The 14,354-nt window shown below is 35.4% G+C and overlaps 1 protein-coding gene and 2 long non-coding RNA genes across 3 annotated transcripts in view; 1 reads left to right on the top strand and 2 right to left on the bottom strand.

Moving 5' to 3' along the window:
* The first annotated feature begins 2,449 nt into the window (after positions 1-2,449).
* Positions 2,450-10,200, top strand: LOC118765315. Its single transcript, XR_005001152.1, has 3 exons — positions 2,450-2,538; positions 4,758-4,762; positions 10,187-10,200. It is a non-coding gene; the product is annotated as an uncharacterized LOC118765315 (long non-coding RNA).
* The window catches only part of LOC115217218 (deoxynucleoside triphosphate triphosphohydrolase SAMHD1-like), a 22,680-nt gene continuing 11,259 nt past the window's right edge, over positions 2,934-14,354 (bottom strand). Inside the window, exon 2 of the mRNA XM_029786858.2 lies at positions 2,934-3,531. Within this exon, the coding sequence (XP_029642718.2) occupies positions 2,939-3,531 (593 nt within the window). The 3' untranslated portion in view covers positions 2,934-2,938. The remainder of the gene's footprint in view (positions 3,532-14,354) is intronic.
* LOC118765317 overlaps positions 8,187-14,354 on the bottom strand; it is a 10,635-nt gene continuing 4,467 nt past the window's right edge. Inside the window, exon 3 of the long non-coding RNA XR_005001154.1 lies at positions 8,187-8,319. This is a non-coding gene — a long non-coding RNA (uncharacterized LOC118765317). The remainder of the gene's footprint in view (positions 8,320-14,354) is intronic.

Raw genomic sequence — 14,354 nt, forward strand, 5'->3', positions numbered from 1 at the left:
CGCACGGTCGCTTACAGTAAAAGCCAGGAATGGATGAATGAATAAGAGAGACAGAAGGTTAGCTGTTATCTGCTAGGTCCGAGCTGGCAGAAACATTAGCACACCGGGCGAAATGCGTAGCCGTATTTCGTCTGCCGTTACGTTCTGAGTTCAAATTCCGCCGAGGTCGACTTTGCCTTTCATCCTTTCGGGGTCGATAAATTAAGTACCAGTTACGCACTGCGGTCAATGTAATCGACTTAATCTGTTTGTCTGTCCTTGTTTGTCCCCTCTATGTTTAGCCCCTTATGGGTAATAAAGAAACAGTTATATATGTCAGAGAGAGAGAGAATTTTACTAAGCGTCCGCTACACGTACTTTGTGTTGTTAAACGTATTTTTCTTAAAAGAAAAGATAGAGAAGAAAGAATCTCGAATTGGTAACTGAGTTTTAAAAGAAAAGAAAGAGAAAAAGAGAAGAACTGTATTGTTAAATGTTTTAGAAAAAAAAGAAAAAGAAATTAACTGTGTTATAAATGTTTGAAGAACAAGAAAAGAACTGTGTTATTAAATGTTGTAAGAGAAAACATTTGCGATGTTGGACGTTTAAAAAGAAAAGGAAAAAAGAAAAGAACTTTGTGTTGTTAAATGGTGTTGAACGACTGAGCGAAGGAGAGGTGACGAATGAATGGCTCCTTTAGTACACCGCACGGTCGCTTACAGTAAGAGCAAAACTGGATAAATGAGTACAAGAGCCAGGAAGAAATGAAAGACGACACAACCGTAGAATATTAAGAGAAAGGTTTTATTTCGGTGTTAGCAGAGTGTGCCTGTGTGCGCGACAAAAGTACATATATAATAATAATAATGATAATAATAATAATAATGATAATAATAATAATAATAAAAAAAATAATAATAATAATGATAATAATAATAATAATAATAATAATAATAATAATATAATAATAATAATAATAATAATAAGTGGGGGAGCATCATAGCCATGTGTTGAGAGGGATTCTTTGGGGTTTGAAAGATTCACCTCTGGAAACATGGGTGGTTCTTTCAACATCCTTAAACAACCCTTATTCAGGGACCTTTTGAGTGGGATGGGCTACTCGACCTGAAGAAAATTCTAACTGGGCCCCACCTGCAAGGTCATGCGCTGTTTACCTTAATATGAGATCACCATGTCGCGCACATATGGTTGTGATGCATGTGCCTGGTGTACCCTTATCAGACGGGTAGTCATGATGTGTATATTGGGCTTCGTATATTTTACCCCAGTGTCACTTTGATGGCATGAACTGCTCTCTCACTCAATAATAATAATAATAATAATAATGATAATAACAATAATAACAATAATAATAATAATAGACAGGTTTGTTATGACTAGCTTTTATAGGGACTAGGAGGCTCCAACGGAGGTTTGGAAGACTGTGTCACGGGACCTTATCAGAAAGCTGTGATTGGTTGGGTTGCATATTGGCGCGTAATAGAGCAAGAGACAAATTGCGCCAATACCAACCAATCAGTGTAGTGGACACAACAAGGTCCAAACGGCCGAAGGCTAACTGTTATCTGCTACGTCCGTATTTATATTATATATAACAGAGAGAGATAGAATTTCACTAAGCGTACGCTACAATGGTAAATGTGTGTTTTTTTAGGAACGAAGGAAAGAAAAAAAGAACATTCCGAAGAACTCTTGTTGTCGATTCTGTGTTTTTGTTGTTGTTGGCGGCACTACTGGCTTCGTTTCGCTGCTTCACTATCCGAAACGGGTTTCTGATTTGCTGAGCGTTGTCGCACGCGAGCTTCTCTGGGCCAGCAAACTGCAGGCTGTTTGTGTGGGGACCCGTGGTGGCATCGGAGGTACGCGTGCGGCGTAACAATAATTTTTGTTGTTGTGTTGTTGTTGTGTTGTTGTTGTTGTTGTTGTTGTTGTTGTTAAGGCGGCGAGTTGGCAGAATCGTTGGCACGCCGGGTGAAATGCTTAACGGTGTTTCGTCTACCGTTACGTTCTGACTTTAAATTCAGCCGAGGTCTTTCATCCTTTCGGGGTCGATAAATTAAGTACTAGTGAAACACTGAGGACGATTAAATCGACTATTCTCCTCAACCAAAATTTCAGGCCTTGTGCCTATAGTAGAAAGGATTATTATTATTATTATTATTATTATTATTATTAGTAGTAGTAGTAGTAGTAGTAGTAGTAGTAGTAGTAGCAGCAGCAGCAGCAGCAGCAGCAGTAGTAGTAGTAGTAGTAGTAGTAGTAGTAGTAGTAGTAGCAGCAGCAGCTAAAGTTGTAACAGTAGCAGCAGTATTTGTTGTGGCTTGCAAGTTTCACTTTTACTTTCATTATTAAACCGCTGCGCACAAAATACGTCGTCTTATTTATGTTTATACGTGTGTATGTGTGAGTGAAAAAAAAGTGTGTTCATGTATGCATGTGAATATGTATTTGTGCATGACTCTGTGTGTGTGTGTGCTCTGTTTGCATGTGCGTCTCTGTGATGCGCATGCGTTTTGGGCTGGGTGAGAGAGAGTCTATGTGAGTTTATGAGTGTGCGCGGGAAAATCTTAAACAATCATATATATGTAAGTTTCACAATGAAATGGTATGTTTAAATACATGTTAAAATTTTAAGAAATCTTAGACATGTGATTAAAAGCAAATATTAAAAAGAAAACAACTGAATTTACGTAAATATTATTGTTCGTTTGATATTTTTTCCTTTGAGTCTTCCTGCAATTTCAATATACTTTTATCATTTTTATCTTTTACCAAATTTCATTTCTTAAATCACACTCTTTCATTGCTTTATCTTTGATTCTTTATTTTTGATCTGCTTTTGTTATTTTTTTTCTCTAAATTCTTGCTTTTTATCTATTTTTTATTCATTATTGTTCATTTTATTTAATCATTTACTTTACCTTCCCACTTTCTTCTTTTAAGCAACTTTCTTCTTTTCAAAGCAATAAACAATTTTCATCTGAAATTCGCTTGGCAACAAAAGCATATTTGATAGTTCAGATGGCTTATATTTAAATGATTTGTCCTCATTTTTTTTATAAAAGAGTATTTTCTTTAAAGGGTTTTCTTTTCCAGCACTATAATCCAAATTAGCTTCACAGAATAACATTCCCTCTTTTTTGCCTTGATCCTTTCCAACTTTGCATGTGCCTTTGTATTCATAAGACCGATGGATTATATCCTTCAATTTATTCTGGGCCTCTTTGAGACTTTCATTATCCTCATTCTTTAATATCTCTTCCAAAATACAATCTGTAAAATAAGTAAATTCCTTCATATCGTCGACCTTTTCGAAGATTTTCAGGTGTTTATCTGCGGATTTGAAGGCCTCGCCAAGTAGTTTATTAAACAAAAGAACAGTTTTGTGTTGGTAAGCTGTTTTATGTAATCGATATCGTGCATAGAACATATCATAGAAATTATCAAGACATTTGTCTCTGTAGCATATTTCACCATCTATTACTTTGGACATTTTCATCATTCTCTCGTGATCAAATGATTTTCCAATGCCAAGAAAATGAGAATCTCTCGCCAGATAATCCCATTTATTAACATCGATATAATTGGTTTTATTGTTGACAATTTGATAAAAAAATTTTGGTTTATTAGAATTTTTTGGTTCACCAATAATAATATCTTTTATGAAAGCAATTTCACCATCCTTAAATTGTTTTTCAATGTGTGAGTTTTCGGCAAGAAGGTAATCCAACATTTCGCACGTTGCATTTTCATTTTCCCACTTTTCACCTCCATTTTCCTCTCGATATTGGTTGATACTTTCTTGAAAGACGTAAGAGAAAGGGCCATGTCCTAAATTATGACACAAACCAGCAATTTCAACACAAAGCATATCTCGATCAGATATTTCCAGATCGGAATTTTGCTGTTTAAGATGGCAAATCATTTTCCCAGCAAGATGACATGTCCCTAAACAATGCTCAAATCTATTATGTGAAGCTGATGGATAAACGTAATAACACAAACCTAATTGCTTGATATTACGCAATCTCTGAAATTGTATTGTATTGATAATATCTACACAGAGTGGTTGAAGCTCCATGGTTCCATGAATAGCATCATGATAAATGGCCATTATTAAATTATTAGGAAACTATCTAACCTGCTTTTTGATTGTCCTTTATGTCGCTGTTACTTCGAGTGTTGGGACTGAAATGTGGAGTAGACATATGAATTATCCAGGTATGTTCAGTACGATATTTCTAATAATTGATTTCAAAAGATCTCGGTCGTATTAGCATTTAGATGTCGAATATCACAAATAACAAGCGATCCAAAGTGTCTCTGTTGTCGGTAGCGACGCAACGAAATAAACTGTAATGTTACATCAAATGTTTGCCTCAAAAATTGGGTGTGGTTGTCAGCTGATTTTAAGAAAGTGAAAGTAGAATTGTCCAATGAGAGAAGCGCTGTAAAGAAGTGTGTGTAGTTGAGAAACTGAAAGTGAAAATTGTACGGCAGTGCTGCCACTACTGCTGATAATAATAATAATAATAGACCAACTGCTACTACTACTACTACTACTACAAATAATAACAATAATAATAATATAATAATAATAATAATAATAATAATAATAATAATAATAATAATAATAAGAAGAAGAAGAAGAAGAAGAAGAAGAAGAAGAAGAAGAAGAAGAAGGAGAAGAAGAAGAAGACTCAGAGAGCGCAAACCTCCGCCAAGGCAACACCAACGTCCTCTCAACGATTAGCCAGAGATGGTTTTTAAAATGAGAATATCTGAAATAAAATCGACTGTTTACACAAACGAGAATACTAAAAATGAACTCGATATATATATATATATATATATATATATATACACTAGCTGCTAAGATCGGTTTCACCGCTTTCCGTGAAAAAAATAATATTTTTTTTAATATGGGGTTGGAGGAAAGGGTATCTCTTGAAGTCGGCGTGAAAGTGAAAGAGACAGAGAGGGCGCGATTGTAGGAGTGAAGTTCTTTAGAAGTCGGCGTGAAGCTTAAGAATTGATGTGCGTGTGTGTGAGAGAGAGAGAGAGAGAGAGAGAGAAATTGTGTGTGTTGTGTGTGTGATTATTATTATCATTATTATTATTATCATAATTATTATTATTATTATTATTATTATCATCATTATTATTATCATTATTATTATTATTATCATTATTATTATTATTATTATTATTATTATTATTATTATTATCATTATTATTATTATTATCATTATTATTATTATTATTATTATTATCATCATTAGTATTATTATCATCATTAGTATTATTATTACACCTGTCCCAAATGTTAGGGTACCCATGATTTTTATAGGGTTTTTCTGTGAGCAGCCTTCAAACATCTTCTCCATATTGAGGATTACAAATTGTTGAATATTTTTTTTTTATTATTATGTTAATCTTCTTTACAACAACACACTCTCACCAACATACACACAAACATTTTTTGTTTTGTCCCGGACTGTTCGTAATATTTTGCTTAATGCAAACCATTTGTGGTGAATAGAGAAATCATCATCACCATCAGTAGTAGTAGTAGTAGTAGTAGTAGTAGTAGCAGCAGCAGCAGCAGTAGTAGTAATAGTAGTAATAGTAGTAGTATTAAGAGTAGTAGCAGCAGCAGGAGCAGTTGCTGTGCCGTACAAGTTTCACTTTCTGTTTCACAATCACACCTAGTTCTTTACAGCCGTTTATTATTATTATTATTATTATTATTATTATTATTATTATTATTAGTAGTAGTAGTAGTAGTAGTAGTAGTAGTAGTAGTAGTAGTAGCAGCAGCAGCAGCAGCAGCAGCAGTAGTAGCAGTAGAAGTAGCAGTAGCGGCAGCAGTAGCAGCAGCGGCAGCGGTTCCAGTGCCGTGCAAATTTCACTTTCAGTTTCACAACCACACTCAGTTCTTTACAGCCGTAGTAGTACTAGTAGTAGTAATGGTGGTGGTGGTGGTGATGGTTGCGTGTTTTCCACCAAACATAAACAGCCTTTTATTATTATTATTATTATTATTATTATTATTATTATTATTATTATTATTATTATTATTATTTTTATTATTATTATTATTATTATTATTATCATCATCATCATCATCATCATTATTATTGAATGAGAGAGCAGTGCATGCCATTAAAGTGACACTGGGGTAAAATATACGAAGCCCAGTATACCCATCAGGACTACCCGTCTGATAAGGGTACACTAGGCACATGCATCACAACCATATGGGCGCGACATGGTGATCTCATATCAAGATAAACAGCGCATGACCTTCCATGTGGGGCCCAGTTTGAATTTTCTTCTGGTCGAGTAGCCCATCGTGCTCCAAAGGTCCCTGAATAAGGATTGTTTTCTATTAGTAGTAGTAGTTGTTGTTTTTGTTGTTGTTGTTCCATTATCATTAACATTATTAGCAGTAGTGGCAGCACTGCCGTACAATTTTCACTTTCAGTTTCTCAACTACACACACTTCTTTACAGCGCTTCTCTCATTGGACAATACAACTTTCACTTTCTTAAAATCAGCTGACAACCACACCCAATTTTTGAGGCAAACATTTGATGTAACATCACTGTTTATTTCGTTGCGTCGCTACCGACAACAGAGACACTTTGGATCGCTTGTTATTTGTGATATTCGACATCTAAATGCTAATACGACCGAGATCTTTTGAAATCAATTATTAGAAATATCGTACTGAACATACCTGGATAATTCATATGTCTACTCCACATTTCAGACCCAACACTCGAAGTAACAGCGACATAAAGGACAATCAAAAAGCAGGTTAGATAGTTTCCTAATAATTTAATAATGGCCATTTATCATGATGCTATTCATGGATCTATGGAGCTTCCGCCACTCTGTGTTGATATTATCAATACAATACAATTTCAGAGATTACGTAATATAAAACAATTAAGTTTGGTTAATTACGTTTATCCATCGGCTTCACATAATAGATTCGAGCATTGTCTAGGAACGTGTTACCTAGCTGGGAAAATGGTTCGCCATCTTAAACAGCAAAATCCCGATCTGGAAATATCTGATCGAGATATGCTTTGTGTTGAAATTGCTGGTTTGTGTCATGATTTAGGACATGCGCCTTTTTCTCATGTCTTTCAAGAAATTATCAACGAGTATCGCAAGGAAAATGGAGGTGAAGAGTGGGAACATGAAGATGCATCATGTGAAATGTTGGGGCATCTTTTTAAAGAGAACCCACATATTAAAGGAGAACTTAAGTCTGATGAAATTGATTTCATAAAAGATCTCATTACTGGTAAACCAGAAAAATCTCAGAGACCAAAATTTCTTTACCAAATCATCAACAATAAATCCTATAACATCGACGTTGATAAATGGGATTACCTAGCTAGAGATTCCCATTTTCTTGGTTTTGGAAAATCCTTTGATCACGAAAGAATGATGAAAATGTCCAAAGTAATAGGTGATCAAATATGCTACAGAGACAAAAGTCTTGATAATTTCTATGATATGTTTTATGCACGATATCGATTACATAAAACTGCTTGCAAACACAAAACTGCTCTTCTTTTTAATAAACTACTTGATAAAGTTTTCAACTCTGCCAATGAACAACTACAAATTTTCGAAAAGGTCGACGATATGAAGGAGTTTACTTATTTTACAGATAGTATTTTGGAGGAGATATTAAAGAATGAGGATAATGAAAGTCTCAAAGAGGCCCGGAAGAAATTGAAGGATATAATCTCTCGGTCTTATAAATACAAAGGCACAGACGGAGATGAAAATGACCAGGACGGAAACCAAGACAAAATATTATGTGAAGCCGGTTTTGATTATGGAGCTAGGGAAGGAAACCCGTTAGAGAAGATACCATTTTATAAAAAAGATGAAACCGAATCATTCACATATAGTCAAGAAGAACTAGACGAGAATCTTTTGCTGCCAAGCGACTTTCATATGAATATCACTCACTACTTTGAAAAGGAAAGTTAAAGCCTAAAAAGATGGCAGTTGCAAGATAAAAGTGAGTGATTTTTAAAAATTGTCAATTAATGAAAAATAGAAAAGCAACAATCAAGCGAAAACGAAAAAAAAAAAAAGAGAAGAAACAGATAAAAAGATAAAACCAACTTCGTAAAAGTTAGAAATGATAAAAATATTGAAAGAGTCAAAGGTTAAAAATACTAAACGAACAATAATCTTTTTTCTACAGGAAGTATTTGATTGGCTTAGATTTCATCAAACTTTAAATGTATTTTCTTACTTTTAAAATATAACATTTCATTGTGTAACCTATAGTTTTGGAACACGTGTAACACGTTAAGTAGAGGTATTTTTTAGATTTGCTTATCATACCCCACCTCATACACGCACACACACAATCAGACACACAAATGCAGACTCTCTCCTCTCTCTCTCACACACACACACACACACACACAAACACATATATACACGCACGTAAACACGCGGATATACAAGCATAGCGAGACGAAGTACTTTCTTGGCAGTAGGTAAATACTGAAAGTGAAACTTGTACGCTACTACTACTACTACTACTACTACTAATAATAATAATAATAATAATAATAATAATAATAATAACAATAATAATAATAATAATAATAATAACAACAACAATAATAATCGACCCCAGGACTTATCCTTTGTAAGCCTAGTACTTATTCTATCGGTCTCTTTTGCCTAACAGCTAGGTTACGGGGATGTAAACACACCAGCATCGGTTGTCAAGCGATGTTGGGGAGGGAGGGAACAAACGCAGACACACAAACATATATACACACACATACATATATACATATATACGACGGGTTTCTTTCAGTTTCCGTCTACCAAATCCACTCACAAGGCTTTGGTCGGCCCGAGGCTATAGTAGAAGACACTTGCCCAAGGTGCCACGCAGTGGGACTGAACCCGGAACCACGTGGTTGGTAAACAAGCTACTTACCACACAGCCACTCCTATGCCTATCTCTAGAGATATCCTATAGAAATTACAGCCAACATTAAATTTTTGTTACGACGTTTTGTATCGGAGACCTCAGGTGCACGCAAACATCTTCGGTTTCATTGTTTGTTTACATTTGACGTTACGGATAAAAAAAAATCGTCGTAGTAGAAATCCGTACAGTGATGTTAAGCGCACTGGGCAGGACTTCCTTTTGTACCCACCAAACTCACGCCTTTTTTTTCTTCTACACAAACCCCTGTTTTCGGCTACGGAGAATACGAATCTGCAAAAAAAATTGGCAAAAATCGGCATTTTGAAATTCAACCCACCCCCACTAATTTCTTTTTTTTTTTTTTTTTTTTTCCGAAATATGCGGAAAAACACGAAGATTATGATCCTGAAAACAATTTCAAAAAATTTCTTGTAAAATTTCAATTAAAAAACAAAAATGACACTTACCCCTCCCCTCGCAGTATGCACCTACTTATTTCATTTTATTTTTTTTTTTGTCTTGTTTTTGTTTTGTTTTATTTTCAAAATATGCGGAAAAATACGAAGATTATGATTCTGAAAAAAAATTTCAAAAAACTTTTGTAGTTAGTGTTAGGGAAAAAAGTTTTTAAAAAATGGAGAAATTGGGAGGAAGTAGCGGGGGCGGAATTTCAAAATGCCGATTTTTGGCAATTTTCCGGAATCTCCGTATCCGAAAACAGGGATTTTTTAGGAAAAAAACAAAAACAAGGAGGAATGAGGGGGATAGAAGGAAGTCTTTCCGCGCACTGTTAACATAGTAGAACACCAGGTGCGGTCCCAGGAATTTTTCGAATGGAGGGCACAAGGTCATGGCATTATTTAGAAGGGCGCACTTCTATTCTTGATGCGAGGAGGAAATCGCCCCTCAGCCCCCGCTTCCCAGGGTCCGCAGCTGAACATGGTATTGACTTATAAAAGCGTTTAATATATTTCATGGTATATTATAGTTGCATAACGAAATACCATATGCCTACGAGTCGTTAATATATTATCATTATTCTTTTATGTGTATAATTAATCTTGTTTAGTGTGTTTGTACCATGTATTCATATTTACATTACCATTATGTAAAGGATGTGTTTAAATGAATATATATATATTTGTGAATATATATATATTTGTTTATGTAAGAAAATCATATATATAAATTTGTCAGTGTGTATGTGTATTAATATTCAACTATTCCATTTATATTTAATATAGGAACTAAATTGTCGCCTTTCATTTGAAGTACACTGATTATAAATACCGTAAATCCTCGAGTATAATCCGCATTTTTTCCCAAAATTTAAAGGTCAAAATCCCTAGTGCGTACTATATACGTGGTTAAAAATGAAAATTATTTTCTAAGCAATATCCGAGTCTCTATTTGCTGTCCGGCAATGTTTATTCAGACGCATTTTGTTATGTTGGGCGCGAAAATACCTTAAGCTAAGCCTGAAAGCAATGAAGTCATAAAGGAATCATCCATAACTTGCAGTTAGCAACATTTATTAAACGTTATTACTGTTATTTCTTTATTTTCTGCAAACATAATGCACAAAAAAGCTACACGTTTGCATTAGGTTATATATACAACAGGCAGTCTCGCCCGGCGTTGCTCGGGTTTGTAAGGGAAATAACTATATAAGCATTTTTAGAGAGCAAAAAATGCATTAAAAAGGGAAAAAAATGATGGTAATTTTTTTTTTAAATCGTAGACTCATCGTAGACATTTTTAGAGAGTTACTTCCCTTATATAAAAGCAAAAAAATGCATTAAAAATGGAAAAAGATGATGGTAAATTTTTTTTAAATCGTAGACTCATCGTAGACGCGCGCTAATACCCAGAAGGGCTCGATATGAATCATGACTATAAGATATTTGGTTAAACTGCACCGAAAAATGTGGGAGTAGATAGGAATCTAAATCGTAGGAGACAGACAGCACACAACCTTAAGAAATATCAACCAAATAATCCACCATTTTTAAAACAAGGGATGACTCATTTGGTAATATAGACATTTTTTAAAAGACAGGATTCCCATAAATTAAAATGTCTTAGAACGTAGGCTTTCGCAACCAAGAGAAACTAAGATAGCAACAACAACAACAACAACAATAACCGTTACATTATTCAGAATTCTTCTATTAGTTAAACTGGCTGCAACCAACACTTGCTCATTCTTTTCTTTTCCCTTTGTTCCTCTAGATGTACAGGACAAAGATATGTTATCTATAATCTCTGAATTATTAAAAATATTTGTGTCCTGTACCTTGAACTGCTAAGATTTTTTAAAATTGTTATCATTTGTCAGATTAGTTCCAACTTGATTTTTGGTTCCAATTGCTAATCTTTGAGATGAATCCTAAGTTCTATTCTCTTTTTTTTCCCAACATCTCTGTCTCTCTCTCTCTCCCTCTTTGTCTGTCTGTCTCTCTTATTTCACCAGGAACAAAATACATAATACTTTCATTTTACTTGATTATTTTAAATACATTATGATTTCGCTTATCTAGATATACATATATACATATATACGACGGGCTTCTTTCAGTTTCCGTCTACCAAATCCACTCACAAGGCATTGGTCGGCCCGGGGCTATAGCAGAAGACACTTACCCAAGATGCCACGCAGTGGGACTGAACCCGGAACCATATGGTTGATTAGCAAGCTACTTACCACACACAGCCACTCCTGTGCCTATATAGTCATTGGTGTTATGTTACTTTCTGTATTCTGTAACTATCACAATATACTTTTGTAGGCCTGAAATATTTGTGGGAAGGGGGCCAGTTGATTAGATCAACCTCAGTACACAACTGGTATTTAATTTATTGATCCCAAAAGGACGAAAGGTAAAGTCGATCTTTGAAGAATTTGAACTCAGAATGCAAAGACAGACGGTCATAATATGTAAACATTTCTTACAGTATCAGTACATTGTTTATAGATGCTTACATTTTTTATGTTTTCCATAAATTTTTCACGGATTTAGCTAGTTATTACTATTCTGTTAGTAGTAGTAATAATAATAATTATAATAATAATAATAATAATAATAATAATAAATGCCCTGATGCAGTACCAGGCAGTGGCTCTCATGGCTTCTGATCTTAACTGATTGGAAGTGTTATCATGTACATTGTTTTGTGTTGGTATAACAGATGGGCTACAGCAAATATTCTGCTCAATACCACAGATTTGCTTGTCAGTTGTTTGACCTTAACCAGTTGAGCATGTCCCTTAGTGGCTGACGATATGTGCATCTCTGATCACGAGCAGAAGTAGTGGGGGAGCATCATAGCCAGGTGTTGAGAGGGATTCTTTGGGGTTTGAATAATTCACCTTTGGAAACAGGGGTGTTTCATTCAACATCCTTAAACAATCCTTATTCAGGGACCTTTCGAGTGGGATGGGTTACTCGACCTGAAGAAAATTCTAACTGGGCCCCACCTGCAAGATCATGTGCTGTTTATTTTGATATGAGATCACCATGTCACGCACATATGGTTGTGATGCATGTGCCTAGTGTACCCTTATCAGACGGGTAGTCATGATGGGTATACTGGGCTTCGTATATTTTACCCCAGTGTCACTTTGATGGCATGCACTGCTCTCTCACTCAATAATAATAATAATAATAATAATAAATAATAATAATAATAATAATAATAATAATAATAATAATATAATAATAAGAAGAAGAAGAAGAAGAAGAAGAAGAAGAAGAAGAAGAAGAACAACAAGAAGAAGAACAAGAAGAACAAGAAGAACAAGAAGAACAAGAAGAAAAACAACAACAACAACTACAGCAGCAGCAATGCAATATGTTAACCATTTATTAATTTGCTATAAAGATAGGACGAATGAATATTATTAATTTGTATAAAATGATTAATAAAAAGGTATGTAAAAAAATCATTATTGTTTTGTTGTTGTTTTATTAAGTTTTCTTTGATTACTGTGGTGAAAGAGTTTGTATAATGGACTCATTCGAAAAGTTTGAGGGGTCATTTTTTTTTTTTTTTCTGCCTGGCTCTCTCACTATTTACTTCAAGTACCACTTGAAAAGTTACGTGAGGATAGAAAAGTGGAGAGGAGTGGAGTGCTGTTTTAAAGTGTGTTTAATGATAGTTCAGTGACAGTGGTATGACTGGTGAGACAGAATGACCTCCTCTAAATATGTTTTTCTAGGAAACTGAGTGAACACTTGTTAAAAATCAAATAACGACAGAAGACGAGGAATCTGAAAATTATCTTAATATGAAATTTGACACAATTCCCCATGGAATTTTGGAGATTTTACAAAAAATTTGCCGTAGCTTGTTTACCAACCACATGGTTCCGGGTTCAGTCCCACTGCGTGGCACCTTGGGCGAGTGTCTTCTACTATAGTCTCGGGCCGACCAAAGCCTTGTGAGTGGATTTGGTAGACGGAAACTGAAAGAAGCCCATCGTATGTATGTATATATATATATGCATGTGTGTGTGTTTGTGTGTCTGTGTTTGTGTGTCTGTGTTTGTCACCCTAGCATTGCTTGACAACCGATGCCGGTGTGTTTATGTCCCTGTTACTTAGCGGTTCGGCAAAAGAGACCGATAGAATAAGTACTGCGCTTACAAAAGAATAAGTCCCGGGGTCGAGTTGCTCGATTAAAGGCAGTGGACCAGCATGGCCGCAGTCAAAATGACTGAAACAAGTAAAAGAGAGAGAGAGTCCTAAAAAAAAAGACTCCGCCGGTTACGACGACGAGGGTCCCAGCTGATACGATCAATGGAACAGCTTGCTCATGAAATTAACGTGCAAATGGCTGAGCATTCCACAGACACGTGTACCCTTAACGTAGTTCTCGGGGATAATCAGCGTGATACAGAGAGTGACAAGGCTGACCCTTTGAAATACAAGTACAACTCATTTTTGCCAGCTGAGTGGACTGGAGCAACGTGAAATAAAGTGTCTTGCTCAAGGACACAATGCGTCGCCGGGAATCGAACTCACAACCTTACGATCATGAGCCGAATGCCCTAACCAGTAAGCCACGCGCCCTCACGAGAGAGAGAGTAAAGAGTAATACAAGGGCCTTTTAAAAGACATCTGGAAAAGAACATAGACCACACATAGAACACATGCAGTTAGCCCCATTTTTTATGTCTACGTGATATATTCATCTTGTGGGCTAATTGGTTCTGGTGGTAGAGTAGCAGCACTTATCTGGAAAGAATTGGAGCGATATAAACAATCTTCCTGGAAGGGATGGGAGTAAGTCTGTGATCCTTATCTCCTCAAAGACATACAGCATCTCGAAAGAGTCCAGAAGCTGGCTACTCGCATGGATCATG

This window comes from Octopus sinensis, linkage group LG11 (genome assembly GCF_006345805.1).
Source record: "Octopus sinensis linkage group LG11, ASM634580v1, whole genome shotgun sequence".
NCBI classification, from domain to species: Eukaryota; Metazoa; Mollusca; class Cephalopoda; order Octopoda; family Octopodidae; genus Octopus; species Octopus sinensis.